The 16,558-nt window shown below is 55.9% G+C and overlaps 1 protein-coding gene and 1 pseudogene across 1 annotated transcript in view; one reads left to right on the forward strand and one right to left on the reverse strand.

Moving 5' to 3' along the window:
• Positions 1 to 314: 314 nt before the first annotated feature.
• On the reverse strand, positions 315 to 12,066 carry LOC133361860 (fibroblast growth factor receptor 3-like; annotated as a pseudogene).
• LOC133361862 (neuronal cell adhesion molecule-like) overlaps positions 12,065 to 16,558 on the forward strand; it is a 50,849-nt gene continuing 46,355 nt past the window's right edge. The window contains exons 1-2 of the mRNA XM_061580852.1: positions 12,065 to 12,128; positions 14,334 to 14,474. Of these exons, the coding sequence (XP_061436836.1) occupies positions 12,065 to 12,128; positions 14,334 to 14,474 (205 nt within the window). The remainder of the gene's footprint in view (positions 12,129 to 14,333; positions 14,475 to 16,558) is intronic.

Here is a 16,558-nt window from a genome sequence, read left to right on the forward strand (position 1 = left end):
TCTTTTCTTTTTTACGATCAGAGGAAACAAGAAGATGCTCGGTGTAGTCGGCACTTTGCTTCGTTCATCATTTCGTAATTTTTTTCAATGTTTTGCTTATGTGCCCCCCCTCTTCTTTTTTTCAAATGAAAGATTTCATGAAAGATTCTCTCTCTTCTCTCTCCCCCCCCCCTTCCCCGGGCATGACCACCGCCACCACCACCACCTCCTCCACCGCCACCACCGCCACCACCTCCACCACCGCCACCACCACCACCTCCACCACCGCCTCCACCGCCGCCACCGCCGCCACCACCGCCACCACCGCCACTCACGGCAGCAGTCTTGTGCTGGTAGTAGTAGTCACGTTCGCCGCCCACGTCGCGGGTGAGGCCCAGATCAGCGATTTTCACCGAATAGCCGCCACCAACTCCGCCGTCAACGACGAGGACGTTCCTGGCCGCCAGGTCCCGGTGAACGCACTGTGACACCGACACACACGGTGCGTGGGTAGGTGTGTGTGGGTAGGAGATGTGTGTGTGGGTAGGTGTGTGGGTAGGAGATGTGTGTAGGGGTGTGTGGGTAGGGGTGTGTGGGTAGGTGTGTGTGGGTAGGGGTGTGTGGGTAGGGGTGTGTGGGTAGGGGTGTGTGGGTGCCGGACGGGCAACTCTGTCATGGACAGTGCTGTGGGGGGAGGGCCAATGCCGATTGGCCTCTCCCGTCATGGCGTCTGCGACCACCACAGTGGCTAAACGGGGGCTCTGGACGGGTGCAATGGGTTGGTAACCCCTCCACCTTCAATTAATTACCACTAAACCACAAATTAAATATGTAACTAATAAGTTTGTGGCGCAGGCCATGGGGGGGGGACAGGTGTCTATGACGTCTCCTGGCCAAACCCCAATTGTCGGAACCAGGAGATTGAATCTTCACCCTTGGGGCTTCTCCAGAAACAACGAAAAACCACTTCGTGTGGCGAGGTGGAATGTTCGAACACTCACTGCGGAGGAGAGGCTGCCACTCCTTTGTCGGGAGCTGGACCGGTACCGCCTGGATCGTTGTGGCATTCAGGAGGTCCGGTGGACCGGTCCTGGCTCCTGCCACCATAAGGGGTGGACAGTCCTTTACTCGGGGCAGGAGACTGCCAAACAACAGGGTCTGGCTCTTCTTCTGAACAAAAAATGAAGGGGGCGTGGGAGCATGGCGGTGAGGTGTGGGAAGCTGTAAGCCCCAGGCTACTGTGGCTCGCCTTCCCATCAACCGGAGACGAGTGGTGGTCGTGGTTACTTATGCCCCCACCGAACACGAACATCCGTGGAGGGATGCAGGCAAAGCCGATGAGTCAAATGCCTTCTATGACCTCCTGTCACAGGTGCTGGCTAGATTGGCCACTCGGGATAGAGTCATCTTGTTGGGTGACTTCAATGCCTGAGTTGGTCATGATGCTGGCAGCTGATCTGGAGTGATTAGAAGGCATGGGCCAGATCAGCTCAATAACAACGGTAGGAGGCTGCTAGATTTTTGTGCAGCCCATGGGCTTGTAATTACCAACACGCTCTTCCGGCATTGGCGCATCCACACAACATCATGAATGCATGACGGGTCCAAGCAAAAACATCTGCTGGTCTACATAGTGACGGACCAGCGGATGCGAGCCCATGTCCTTGACACCAGGACCTACCGTGGAGCTGATATGCCCTCTGACCATCGACTAGTCTGTAAGATGCGCCTGCCATTCTTCCACTCCGGTGGTGGGTGTACACCCAGGACCCCCTTCCAACCTAAAGTGGCCTGGTCTCAGCTGATGAAAGTTGCAAGTGAGAATTTCATCATTGCTTGCAGATGGGGTTGGCATCGTCCCAACTCCTCCTGATGTCGAGGGTTAATGGGCGAGGTTTAGGACTGTGGCTCATGCAGCTGCAATGGGTGCTTTGGATACGCGGTCCAGACCTCTCCAGAGACCCTGGCTGACAGAGGAGGTATTCAGGATAGTTGAGAAAAAGCGACATGCCCACTCTAATCGTCGACAGCATCCCACGTCAGAGAATGAGGAGGCTTACCGCAGCCTTCGCTCGGAGGTTCGGAGAGCCGTGAGGCGCTGCAAGGATGGGTGATGGTTATGGGTTGCTGAGGAGACGGAGTCTGCCTGAGTGGCTCACGATCACAAATCACTATTTAACTCCATCAAAAAAGTTATCTGCAGCGCCACACCTATTTCCATCATTAGGGGAAAAAACGTTGATCCAATCTCCGACCCCCAGGAACAGGTTTGCAGATTTGCTGAGCATTTCTGTGAGGTCCTGGGGGAGGGGAAATCCCTCAGCCAGGAAAACATCATGGCGCAAAGTGGGGATAACCCTGCCGAGGCTGCGGTGCCTCAAATATTGGAGGAAGAGGTCACCCCCTGTGAGTGGCTGGCTGAGGTGCCATCTGTAGAGGAAGTACTGAAGGCGATCCGGAGTCTGAGACCAGGACAGGCACCGGGCAGAGATAATCTCCCAAGCGAAATGCTGAGGGAGGGTGGCGTTTGTGCACAGACTGCCCTACATGATATCATAAAAAAAGTCTTGACCACTGGACGGGTTCCGGAGGATTGGAAGGATGCCCTGGTGGTCTCCCTCTTTAAGAAGGGGGACGACACAGACTGTAACAACTACAGGGGCATCTCACTCCTGTGTGCCGGGAAAGGTCCAGGCAAGGATTATTCAACATCGCCTTGCTAGACACACTGAGGAGAGGCTTGCGAGCCCCAATTCGGTTTCAGGAAAGGGCGGTCCTGCACAGATGCCATATTTTCTGTCTGTCTGGTACAGCAGAGGTGTAGGGAATTCCAACAAGACCTACATCTCTGCTTTATTGACCTGGTCAAGGCCTATGATACCATCAGGAGGCCTGGGCTCTGGGTTGTTCGTGCTTTCGGAGTCCCTGATCCACTGCTCACGATCATTAAGGACCTTCATGATGGTGAGTGGGCCCGGGTAAAACTACGTGGCCGGGAGTCGGAGACATTCGCTGTTTATTTTGGGGTGCGACAGGGATGTCCTCTGGCTCCCACATTATGTAACATCTATTTCGACCACGTAGTTCGTGAAACCTTCAGTAGCTGTACCGGAGGAATTTACATGTGGTACAGATACAATGGGAGGCTGATTGATGCCCAGGTGCGGTCAAGGGATGGCTCCCTATTGCTCACCATGTTATGTATGCCGATGATCTGGTAATAGCTGCTCACTCAGAATAGGAGTTGGAGGCACTGCTGCTGGAACTGGAGCGTGCCACTAAGATGTGGGGACTTATCATCAGCCCACCAAAACTAAGCACCTGCCGGGTATTTTGTACCATCGGACACTCCACCCACACAACTCCAACTTGTCTGGGGCATTGTGGCAGAGAGTGGAGAGTTTCCCATACCTGGGCAGTGTGCTCATGGACCGGCTCCGGTTTGACAGCAGAGGTCTCACTCGAATCAGTCGGCGGCAATATCTTTCATCGGTTGCATAACCGCTGTGTAGGAAGCTACCTGGTCTGTCGCTCCGCACGAAACTTCAGGTCCTCTCGGCCACAGCCATTCCCTCCTTTCTCTACGCTTGCGAAACATGGACCCCCCTAATGGAGCATCTTCACCGGTTAGAAATATTTAGGCTGGCCTGCCTACGATCCATCCTGGGTTTAACCAGGCTGGATTGTGTGAGGAGCTCATATATCCTTGAAAGATCTGGACGAAGTCCCATCGGTGAGCTCCTCCGGTAGGCAAGGCTGTGTTGGCTGGGCCATGTCGCCCGCATGCCCAGCCACCGCATGCCTAAACAGCTTTTGTTCGGCCTGGATTGAGGGGGCTAAACGGGCGCAACACTGGGCTAAAGAAGAGATGGAGTGATGTGGTACAGGAGGACGTGGAGCTGAGTAGACTTGCCGATGACTGGTACCAGCGGTGTCAAGATCGGCCTCTGTTGAGGAGGCTCGTGAAGGACGCTACTGGGCAGTTGGATGCAGTCGCCCTCCAACAACAACGAAGGGCAGAGGAGCGACGCTCACAACAACGAGCGGAGCACCGGGTGGCTAAAGCGCAGCCAATTGGTACAGTAGGGGGCACAGGTGGTGCATCAGCCAGTCATCTCGGTCATCTCAGTCAGTCAAACCCGTGGCACTGGGTCTGCCCCTTGACCTCCTCGACATTTCACGTGGCCTCAAGGTGCACATGGCCTGGCACAAGCGTCGTGGGGACGTCCACCAGCCCACTTAGTGGCGAATGGCGGTTGTTGTTGTTGTTCTAGATTTGAAGCTTTCGTGACTGCAGGATTCATACTCTAAGTTTATTCAGTAAAGTCACGGTAGGTAGAAAATGAAATTTAAATTAATAAAAATAAATAATAAAAATGCACGACGTTTTGGAGTGCAACACAAGTCTCCGTCGTCTGGTGGGACCGTCACAAGCCAGACTTGCTGTATCAAGTGAGCAGGGATTCCAAGATGCAAGTTCTTAACTTGTATTTAAGAGATTTTATTATTTTTTATTATTTAATTATAATTTTTTACCTACGTGACTTTAACTGAGAAAACGAAGAGTATGTTGTTGTTGTGTTGAGTGGGTAGATGTGCGTGCGTGTGGGCGGGTTGTCGTCGCTGCACCTTCTTAGAGGTGAGGTACTCCATGCCGCGTGCCACCTGGCAGGCGAAGGCCACCAGCTGCAGCATGGAGAGCGTTCGCCCTTCACCTCGTCGCCACCACCACCGCCACCACGCCACCACCGCCACCACCGCCGCCGCCACCGCCACCACCGCCACCCACCGCGGCTCGTAAGCCGCCACGCGCCGTGCACTCTGCGCCGGGGTGCGGTGTGCACGCAGGAAGTCGCGCAGATTCCCCTTGGCCGCCAAACTCAACGATCACGAGCAGGGGGCCTGGGAGAGTTGGGGGTGGGGAAGGGGCACAGTGAGATGTTAACTACCTCGCCTGGTCTACAGGAGGTCGCGAGTTCAATTCCAACTCTGACGATGCCTGCTGCTGCTGCTGCTGTTGTATATGGGGAGTCTGCGTGTCTCTTTATCATCATCACGATGGCTATGCGATGTTAACTACCTCGCCTGGTATACAGGAGGTCGCGAGTTCAATTCCAACTCTGACGATGCCTGCTGCTGCTGCTGTATATTTGGAGTCTGTGTGTCTCTTTATCATCATCACGGTGGCTATGAGATGTTAACTACCTTGCCTGGTACACAGGAGGTCGTGCGGTTCGATCCAGATGGATTTTTATTTCCTCCGTGTCCTACGGTTTTTCCCCTTTTCACATTGGAATCGACGTCGCTACTAATGTCCACCAGAAATCGTTCCGTGATGGCCAGGTGGCTTCCGGAACAAGAGCAACGCAGCTCGAGGGGGGGGGGGGGGTCTTGCCTGACGACATACAAACTAGTGAGCAGCGGCGGGCAAGTCGCTCTCAACAGCAAACGTCACTGGGGCTGCCGCTGTCAAGCAAAGCGGCTTGAGCTGCCGTGAGTGGTGGCGGCGGCGGCCAGGGTCGCTGCTGAAGAGGAGCCACACAGGCAGCGGAGCGGAGGCCTCGCCTGCTGCTCGAATGTCTACAAGTTCGTGTTGGTTTCATTGGCCTTCGAAATAGAGAGGGGGACGGGGGAGGTGCAATGATCACAATCCCGAGTCACCAGAAGACGACCCAACTCTCGGCTTTGCCCAAAATCACTCGCGAAGCCAATTAGTCCACAAGGTGAAGAGTTCATCGCCATCACGAGGGAGGGGGGGCTGCTCACCCCCCCACTCACCACCCCCCCCACTCACCCCCACACTCACCACCCCCCCACGCTCACCACCCACACTCACCACCCCCCCACACTCACCACCCACACTCACCACCCCCCACACTCACCACCCACACTCACCACCCCCCCCCCCCCCACACTCACCACCCCACACTCACCACCCCCCCGCTCACCACCCCCCACGCTCACCACCCACACTCGCCACCCACGCTCACCACCCCCCCCACACTCACCACCCCACGCTCACCACCCCCCCACTCACCAACCCCCCCGCTCACCACCCCCCCACTCACCACCCCCCCGCTCACCCCCCCCCCACACTCACCACCCCCCACACACTCACAACCCCCCCCCCCCCGCTCACCACCCCCCACACTCACCACCCCCCCCCAACACTCACCACCCCCCCCACACTCACCACCCCTCCCACGCTCACCACCCACACTCACCACCCCCCCCCCGCTCACCACCTCCCCCACACTCACCACCCCCCCCACACTCACCACCCACCCCCCCACACTCACCACCCCCCCCCCACGCTCACCACCCCCCCACACTCACCACCCACGCTCACCACCCACGCTCACCACCCCCCCGCACTCACCACCCACACTCACCACCCACAGCTCACCACCCCCCCACACTCACCACCCCCCCACACTCACCACCCACGCTCACCACCCCCCCACACTCACCACCCACACTCACCACCCCCCCACACTCACCACCCACACTCTCACCACCCACACTCACCACCCACGCTCACCACCCCCCCGCTCACCCCACCCCCCCCCACCCCCCGCTCACCACCCCCCCACACTCACCCCCCCCCCCCACGCTCACCGCCCCGTGTGCATGCGCCCAGCAGGTCACCAGGTGGCTGTGCCGTCCGATCTTCTTGAGGGTCTCCAGCTCCGCGTGGAGGTCGTGGGTCTCCGCTTCCGTGGCGTGCGCTGGGCTCGCACGCCGCACGTCCCGAACACAAATTAAAAACAAACTCTTCTAGCGGTAAAGTCACCACGTAGAATGCAAATAATAAAATAATAAAACATAATAAAATAATAAAACATAATTTAGTAATACAAATAGGTCTGTCTTTCCGACAGACCTGTTCTTCACCTGAGGACGGCTGCTTGCGTTGTGGCCGAAACGTCGTGAGAATTGTATTTCATTGTTTTATTTTTTATTCTTTCATTATTTCCCTTCTACGTGACTTTACCGAAAGAACCAAGAAGATGAATCCCTGCAGTCACGAAAGCTTTACATCGAAATGTAAACTTGTAGCGATCGCCCCACAAACTCCTAGTTCTAGAACCCCGCGGGCGTCACCCTTCAGCATCTTGACGGCGACGCGGACGCTGCGGTGAGGCCGTGACGGCTCCATGCCCAGCGCCTCGGCCAGCAGCACGTGGCCAAAACAACCCTCACCCAGCTGCTCACCCAGAGTCAGCCTGCACACACAGACACACACACAGACACACACAGACACACAGACACAGATACACACACACACAGACACAGCTACACAGAAACACACACAGACACACACAGATACACAGACACACACACAGACACACAGACACGCGCACAGACACAGAGACACGCGCACAGACAGATACACACAGACACAGAGACACGCGTGCAGACACAGAGACACGCACAGACACGCACAGACACAGAGACACACACAGACAGAGACACGCGCGCAGACACAGACAGACACAGAGACATAAAGACACAAGCACAGACATAGAGACACACAGACACAGAGACACACGCACACAGAGACATGCACAGACACAGAGACAGACACAGAGACAGACACACACACAGACACACGCACAGACACACAAAACAAAGAACCCCCCTGTAGCCTTAACAGACTGTAGGGGCAAGTGCTGTTAGCGAGCACCTATGAAGGCCGGAACGGTACACAAGGGGGTGGGTGGCCAGCACCACGCCCGACCGCCTTTGTCTCCCCTGTGGCGATGTTTACACACTGCACCAGGTACTCATTTAAGGCTGAGTAGACCTAGGGGAGGCCCAGGACCGGTTCAGATAATCGTCACTGGTGTTGGCCGTGAGCGGGAATCGAACTCTGGTCGCCGGGTTCGTAGCGCAGCGTAGCGCTAACCACTACGCCATCACTCCACACACAGACACACACACTTATACACAGACATATACACAGACACACACACAAATAAACAGACCCACAGACATACACAGACATATACACAGACACACACATATACACAGACACAAACATATACACAGACACACAGACATATACACACAATAACGACGACAACAACGATGATAACAACAACAATGATGACGACAACAACAACGATGATGACGACAACAACAACGATGATGACGACAACAACAACGACGAACCGTTCCCGAGGGAACTCCCAGCGGTCGCACGGCCCCGTCACCCCCGACAGCTCCACGCCGCTCAGCGCAGACAGCACCTGGGGCGGCACCACAACTACCACCACCATCATCACCACCACAACCACCACCGCTACCACCTCCACCACCACCACCGCTACCACCACCACCACCGCTAACACCACCACCACCTTCACCACCACCACCTCCACCACCTCCGCCACCACCTCCACTACCACCAGCATCTCCACCACCACCACCTCAACTGCACCTGCATCTCCCCCTCTCCGCTGGTCGACCCTCTCCTCCTCCGCGTGAGGCCGGTGACAGCACCGATGGTGATCAGCAGCAGGAGGGCGGCGGCGCAAGAACCGCCGCCCACTCTCTCGGGAGCAGCCAGGGCGGTGTCCACTGTCACAGGGAGACAGGCGAGGTAGTCAACATCTCATAGCCACCGTGATGATGAGAGAGAGAGAGAGACACGCAGACTCCAAATATACAGCAGCAGCAGGCATCGTCAGGGTCGGGATCGAACCCACGACCTCCTGCAGACCAGGCGAGGTAGTTAACATCTCATAGCCACCGTGATGATGATGAGAGAGAGAGAGACGCAAACTCCAAATATACAGCAGCAGCAGCAGGCATCGTCAGAGTTGGAATTGAACTCGCGACCTCCTGTAGACCAGGCGAGGCAGTCAACATCTCAGCCACCGTGATGATGATGAGAGAGAGAGACGCAAAATTCCAAATATACAGCAGCAGCAGGCATTGTCAGGATCGGGATCGAACCCACGACCTCCTGCAGAGCAGGCGAGGCAGTCGACATCTTACCAGCCGGCGTCTCTTGCGGCACGACGAGGAGCCATGCGGAGCGGTGAGCGAATCCCGCGGCGTTGCCCGCCAGGCAGGTGTAGCGGCCCGAGTCGTCCGTGCTGACGTAGCGCAGGTACAGCACGTCCGTCTCCACGTCCGTCACCTCCACGCCCACCGTCTTGAGGCGACACGGCGGGCGGCGCGGAGAGAGCGAGCGAATCAGCATCTTGTTTGTATACCCACGACGCAGGCTGCAGTGCAGGGTAGGGGTGATTTGGGTTGGAGCGTCGCATGTAAGCGTTGTGTCGTCGAACTCGCCACCACCCGACATGGCCAACGAGTAAGATTCAGTGTCACGTGAACAAGTTTCAACGTTATTTATTTATTAGGTACCAGCAGTAAGTACCCGGCGAAGCGGTGGCTTCTGGGTCCTGTTGTTTAGAGGGTGACGTCAGCCTCTGCTGAGTTTGGGTGGGTGGGTGAGTGAGTGAGTGGGTGAGTAGATGGGTGAGTGAGTGGTTGGGTGAGTGGGTGGGTGGGTGAGTGAGTGGGTGGGTGAGTGGATGGGTGAGTGAGTGGTTGGGTGGGTGGGTGAGTAAGTGGGTGGGTGACTGGGTGGGTGAGTGAGTGGTTGGGTGAGTGGGTGGCTGAATGAGTGGGTGGGTGGCTGAATGAGTGGGTGGGTGAATGAGTGGGTGGGTGAATGAGTGGGTGGGTGAAAGAGTGGGTGGGTGAATGAGTGGGTGGGTGAATGAGTGGGTGAGTAGATGGGTGAGTGAGTGGTTGGGTGAGTGGGTGAGTGAGTGGATGGGTGAGTGAGTGGTTGGGTGGGTGGGTGGGTGAGTAAGTGGGTGGGTGACTGGGTGGGTGAGTGAGTGGTTGGGTGGGTGGGTGAATGAGTGGGTGGGTGAATGAGTGGGTGGGTGAGTGAGTGAGTGGGTGGGTGGGTGAGTGGGTGGGTGAGTGAGTGGGTGGGTGAGTGAGTGAGTGGGTGGGTGAGTGAGTGGGTGGGTGAGTGAGTGAGTGAGTGGGTGGGTGAGTGAGTGGGTGGGTGAGTGAGTGGGTGGGTGAGTGAGTGGGTGAGTAGGTGGGTGGGTGAGTAGGTGGGTGGGTGAGTGAGTGGGTGAGTAGGTGGGTGGGTGAGTAAGTGGGTGGGTGAGTGAGTGAGTGAGTGGGTGGGTGAGTGGGTGGGTGAGTGGGTGGGTGAGTGGGTGGGTGAGTGAGGGGGTGAGTTAGTGGGTGGGTGGGTGAGTTAGTGGGTGGGTGGGTGAGTGAGTGAGTGTGTAAGTGTGTGAGTGGGTGAGTGAGTGAGTTAGTGGGTGAGTGGGTGGGTGGGTGAGTGGGTGAGTAGGTGGGTGAGTGAGTGGGTGGGTGCCCCCGTGCCTCGCCCCGCTCACCGTGAGGACGTGCACGTAGGGTGAGCCATTGGGTGCTTCGAGGCTGCCATTCACCTCCACGTGCTTGAGCCACTGCACGTGGTGGTGCAGCTGCTGCTGACTGCTGCCGCCAGCGCTCTGCAGGACGACGCAGCGGAGCTCCACGTCGCTCCCCTCCGCCGCCGTCACGTTCGCCGGGAGGCCGTCCTGCAGCGACGGCCGCTGGGGCTGGCCACGCTCTGCACGCCGGGAGGGGCGGGAGGGGGGAGGGGGGGAGAGGAAAAAAAATTACGAAATGATGAACTAAGCAAAGTGCCGACTACACCGAGCATCTTCTTGTTTCCACTGATCGTAGAAAAAAAAGAGAAAAAAAGGGGAGGGGGGAGATGATAGGGAGAGGGGAGATGGAGGGGTGAGAGGGAGGGGAGAGGAGTGGGAGGGGGGAGAGTGGAGGGGGGGGGTCACCACCGATGACGACGAGCTGGTACGAGTGCTGGATGGAGCCGTGCTGGTTGCTGACCACACAGCTGTAGTTGCCCGCGTCAGAGGGCACCACGCTGTCCAGCACCAGCGTCCAGTCCTTGATCCTCAGCTTCAACAGCAGCAGCAGCACAACAACAACAACATTATACACACACACACACATCGCCATTGTCTTACACACTGCTTGGTCCACACCAAAGCGTCGGACCAGACAATGCCACTCCCAGGACCATGTCGAGTAGCTCGTGGCTGCTTCCTGGACGGCGTGACAAATATAACAAGAGGCCGTCCACCCTTTCACCCGGCCATCAAACAGTTTGTACTATGAGACATCTCCTTTGCCAGTGGCAAAATAATGTAATAGGTTTTTACCCTTTCAACTGGTACAAAAACTGACACCTTTATACAAGGCATCATGTTTGCAATAATACACAACACAAGCAGTCAAAATGCAAACAAAAAGAAACAGCTCTGATGATGATATGCACTGTCCTTGAAGTTGATTGGTCCACACCCGAGACAGCTTTTCTTAGAGCCCAGTCTCACCCTGGTGTTGGACCAGACGACGCCAAAAGTTTGTGTCAAGATGTGAAGCCCATAATTCTAGATTTGAAGCTTTCGTGACTGCAAGGATTCATATTCTTAGGTTTTTTTCTGTAAAGTCACTGTGTAGGTAAAACAAATTTAATTAATTAAAGTAAAATAAAAATAAATAAAAAATCACGACGTTTCGGAAGCTTTTGTTGCCTCCGAAACGTCGTGATTTTTATTTCATTTTTATTTTACTTTTATTAATTTTAATTTTTTACCTACACAGTGACTTTACCAAAATAACCTAAATATGAATGTGAAGCCCAACCCGCTCACCCGACCCGCTCACCCAACCCGCTCACCCGACCCGCTCACCCAACCTGCTCACCCGGCCCCGCTCACCTCGGCCCCGCTCACCCAGCCCGCTCACCCAGCCCCGCTCACCCTGCCCCGCTCACCCTGCCCCGCTCACCCGGCCCCGCTCACCCGGCCCCGCTCACCCAGCCCGCTCACCCAGCCCGCTCACCCAGCCCGCTCACCCGGCCCTGCTCACCCGGAAGGCCCCGAGGCGCCGCTCCTCCCCGCCGTGGAGGCGCCCTCCGTCGTGGTGCCACGCCACGGAGGGCGTGGGCACTCCGGTTGCGAGGCAGCGCAGCTTGACGCTGCTGCCGCTGGGCACGACCCACAGCGGCTTGGACAGCGAGCCGGACATGCGGCTCCAGCGGGGGGGGCCACCAGACCCCGTGGTCGTGGAGACTTGGGGGGCGGGGGCAGGTAGAGAGATACGTCACTCACCACTCACCACTCACTTACCACTCACTCACCACTCACTCATCACTCACCACTCACACCACTCACTCACCACTCACACCACCACTCACCACTCACACCGCCACTCACCACTCACTCACCACTCACACCGCCACTCACCACTCACACCGCCACTCACCACTCACACCGCCACTCACCACTCACTCACCACTCTCTCACCACTCGCCACTCACTCACCACTCACTCACCACTCGCCACTCACTCACCACTCACTCACCACTCACACCGTCACTCACCACTCACACCGCCACTCACCACTCACACCGCCACTCACACCGTCACCACTCACACCGCCACTCACACACATGAACACACACGTACACACACACGTACACACACACATACACACACGTGAACACACGTACACTCACACACGTACAGACACGTGAACACACACACGTACACTCACACACGTACACTCACACACGCGCACACACGCACACACACGTACACACACGTATACACAAAATCACACGTACACTCACACGTACACACGTACACTCACGCACGTACACTCACGTGCACACACACGTATACACACACGTGAACACACACGTACACTCACACACCCGTACACTCACACACACGTGAACACACACACACGTACACACACGCGTACACACGTACACACGTGAACACACACGTACACACGTGAACACACACACACGTACACACACGTGAACACACACACATGAACACCCACACATGTACACACACACGTGAACACACACACATGAACACCCACACATGTACACACACACACGTGAACACACACACATGAACACCCACACACGTACACGCGTGAACACACGTACACACGTGAACACACGTACACACGTGAACACACACGTGAACACACACGTACACATACACGTGAACACACGTACACACACGTGAACACACACACACACGTACACACACATGTACACACACGTGAACACACACGTACACACACATGTACACACACACGTGAACACACACAGACAAAGATCCCCCGTGTAGCCTTAACAGACTGTAGGGGCAAGTGCTGTTAGCGAGCACCTATGAAGGCCGAAACGGCACACGAGGGGGTGGGTGGCCAGCACCACACCCGACCGCCTTTGTCTCCCCAGTGGCGATGTTTACACACGTGAACACACACACGTAAACACTCACGTACACACATACACGTGAACACACTCACGTGAACACACACACGTACACACACGTGAACACACGTGAACACACACATGTACACACACACGTACACACACATATGTACACACACACGTACACACACTCACGTACACTCACACACGTACACTCACGTACACACACTCACGTACACACACTCACGTACACTCACACACGTACACACACTCACCTACATACACACGTGAACACACTCACACGTGAACACACGTACTCGCACGTGAACACACACACATACACGTGAACACACACGTACACACACAACTCACACACACGTGAACACATACGTACACACACGTGAACACACACACACGTACACACGTGAACACATGTACACACACGTACACACGTGCACACACACTAGTTCCCCAGTTCACGAGTGCTTCTCCACATGGTCAAGACACGATCCTTCAAGCGTCACTCACAGTGACCACCTAAAACACTAAAGCTGAAACACAATCAACGACTTCAAATACCTTCAAACTATTTCCAAGTTTTCGCTCATAGCCGCACCCAAGTCTATTGTACTTGGAGTCTGCGTCTCTCTCATCATCACGGTGGCTATGAGATGTTAACTACCTCGCCTGGTATACAGGAAGTTGTGGGTTCGATCCCGACCCTGACGATGCCTGCTGCTGTATATTTGGAGTCTGCGTCTCTCTCATCATCATCATCACGGTGGCTATGAGATGTCGACTACCTCGCCTGGTCTACAGGAGGTGGTGGGTTCGATCCCGACCCTGACGATGCCTGCTGCTGCTGTGTATATACAGAAGTTGGCGGTGTCTCTCTCCCCTCTCTCTCGCCACGTGCTCCGTCACCATCACGATGGGCGTCACGGCCACGCGCGCGGTCCTCACGAGTTGAAGCGACGAAAGAGAGGGGAGAGAGAAAGACGCGGAGCTGGCACAGAGCGATGCTTGAGCTCCCCCCCCCCCGTCTCGTTACCTTCGTGAGCGGCCCCCACCGCTAAGACGGCGGCGGTGGCGGCGATGCAGACGGCGAGGAGGGACCCCAGATGCCTGCCGCTGCTGCCGCTGCTGCCGCTGTGCAGGAGCGCGGAGACGACTCCCATGGAGGTCATGGTGCTGGTGGGGTGTGGATCGTGGCGGCGGGGGAATCGGTTCGATTCGCCGACACTCTTTTCCCGCGAGAGAGACGAGGCGGTGAGAGAGAAGGCGGTGAGAGAGAGTGGAGTGGCGTGTGGAAGGGTGAGTGGAGTGTTTCGGAGCGAGTGGAGTGTTGTGTAAGAACATGGATGCTACACCAACTGCTATTGCTGCTGCTGCAGTCTAACCCCAGCCAGAGAGAAGGACCCCAATGAATGATTAACCCAGCATCAGTTTTTGTCTATCACATCAGGTTTTTGAGATATAAAATATTGCATTTTCAATACAAACTGCGGAAGAAAAATATTAAATAAATGTGGATATCTACATAAAATGATATTGTAAACACGCTATCCTAAACATACAGCACCATATTTTAACACTAAAGCAGTCACTGACTCGTAACAACTTGCAATCATAAGTGACAGAGTTAATTTCGGGTAAAATCAATGAAAATGGGGTATGCCGATAGCATAAAAATGAGATGTGATAGAGCAAATCTGAGATCAGATTTGGAATCAGCACCCTGAAATCAGTCTCAAACTACACACACCACACACAGACAAAGCTACCCCAGGTAGCCTCTAGAAGGGCTGTAGGGGCAAGTGCTGTTAGTAGCGAGTAGCAGCAGTGTCTATGTACTACACACACCACGCACAGACAAAGCTACCCCAGGTAGCCTCTAGCAGCGCTGTAGGGGCAAGTACTGTTAGTAGCAAGTAGCAGCACCTATGAAGGCCGGCACAGCACACGAGGGGGTGGGTGGCCAGCACCACGCCCGACCGCCTTGGTCTCTCCCCCAGTGCTAGCGATGTTTACTCCACACCGCCGCTACACCAGGTACTCATTTTGAGGCTGAGTCGACCTAGGGGAGGCCCGGGACCGGTTCAGATCATCGTCACCGGTGTTGGCCGTGAGCGGGAATCGAACCCGTGTCGCCGGGTTCGTAGCGCGGCGTAGCGCTAACCGCTGCACCGCCGCTCCCCCCAGCTGTACACAGACACACGCACAGTCTGCACAGACTGCCGGGGGAGGAGAGGCAACTCACGGGGCAGCAGCAGCAGCACGGGGCAGCAGCAGCAGCAGCAGCACGGGGCAGCAGCTGACGGGTTGGGTGGTGCTGGGGGTGGAGGCGCGGCCACCCGGCCCGTCACTAGAGCCTCTCTCTCGTTGGTAAGGAGCACCACCAACATCAACATCCACGATGCCGCGAGAACCACCCTTCCTTAGCAGTGGTAACCACCCTTCCTTAGCAGTGGTAACCACCCTTCCTTAGCAGTGGTAACCACCCTTCCTTAGCAGTGGTAACCACCCTTCCTTAGCAGTGGTAACCACCCTTCTTTAGCAGTGGTAACCACCCTTCCTTAGCAGTGGTAACCACCCTTCTTTAGCAGTGGTAACCACACCCACCCAGGTTACCTGTGTAGTGGTGATACGCACTGGGATTAGGGATCGTATGCCAGCGCGTAATGATTGGCTGTGTATGTGGTGACACGCGCTGACGGTGGAGGATCAGGGGTCAGCGCGGGGTCGTGGGTTACGGGGTACTGATTGGCTGTGGGCCGGTGACGCGCTGAGAGGGAGTGACCGGGTGGCAGCGCGGTGTGATTGGTGGAGTGGTGTTAACACGCGCTGGGGAAAACGGATCGTAGAGAGAGTGCGTCGTGATTGGTTCACTAAGGAGCGATGCTCACGTCGACGTCCGCATCAGCTCCGTCTCTCGTGAGCAGGGGCTATAAAAGGGGATGCACACAGGCGTAAGGGCAGTATGTAACCAGCGAAGAATGAAGACGGGGATGAAGACATAGGGCCCTGCGGTACCTAGTCCCGCTGTCCTAACGGGACCGGGACTCTGTGTAACCCAGAGGCGAGTGTAGTGTGTGTAGCCATAGGCATAGAGTCTACACGAGCCGAATGTATTGTGTGTAGCCAGAGGCATAGGGTCTACACGAGTCAAGTGTATTGTGTGTAGCCAGAGGCATAGGGTCTACACGAGTCAAGTGTATTGTGTGTAGCCAGAGGCATAGGGTCTACACGAGTCAAGTGTATTGTGTGTAGCCAGAAACATAGAGT

This window comes from Lethenteron reissneri, unplaced genomic scaffold, assembly GCF_015708825.2.
Source record: "Lethenteron reissneri isolate LAM-NWPU_2019-01 unplaced genomic scaffold, ASM1570882v1 scaffold_1266, whole genome shotgun sequence".
Taxonomy (NCBI): Eukaryota; Metazoa; Chordata; class Hyperoartia; order Petromyzontiformes; family Petromyzontidae; genus Lethenteron; species Lethenteron reissneri.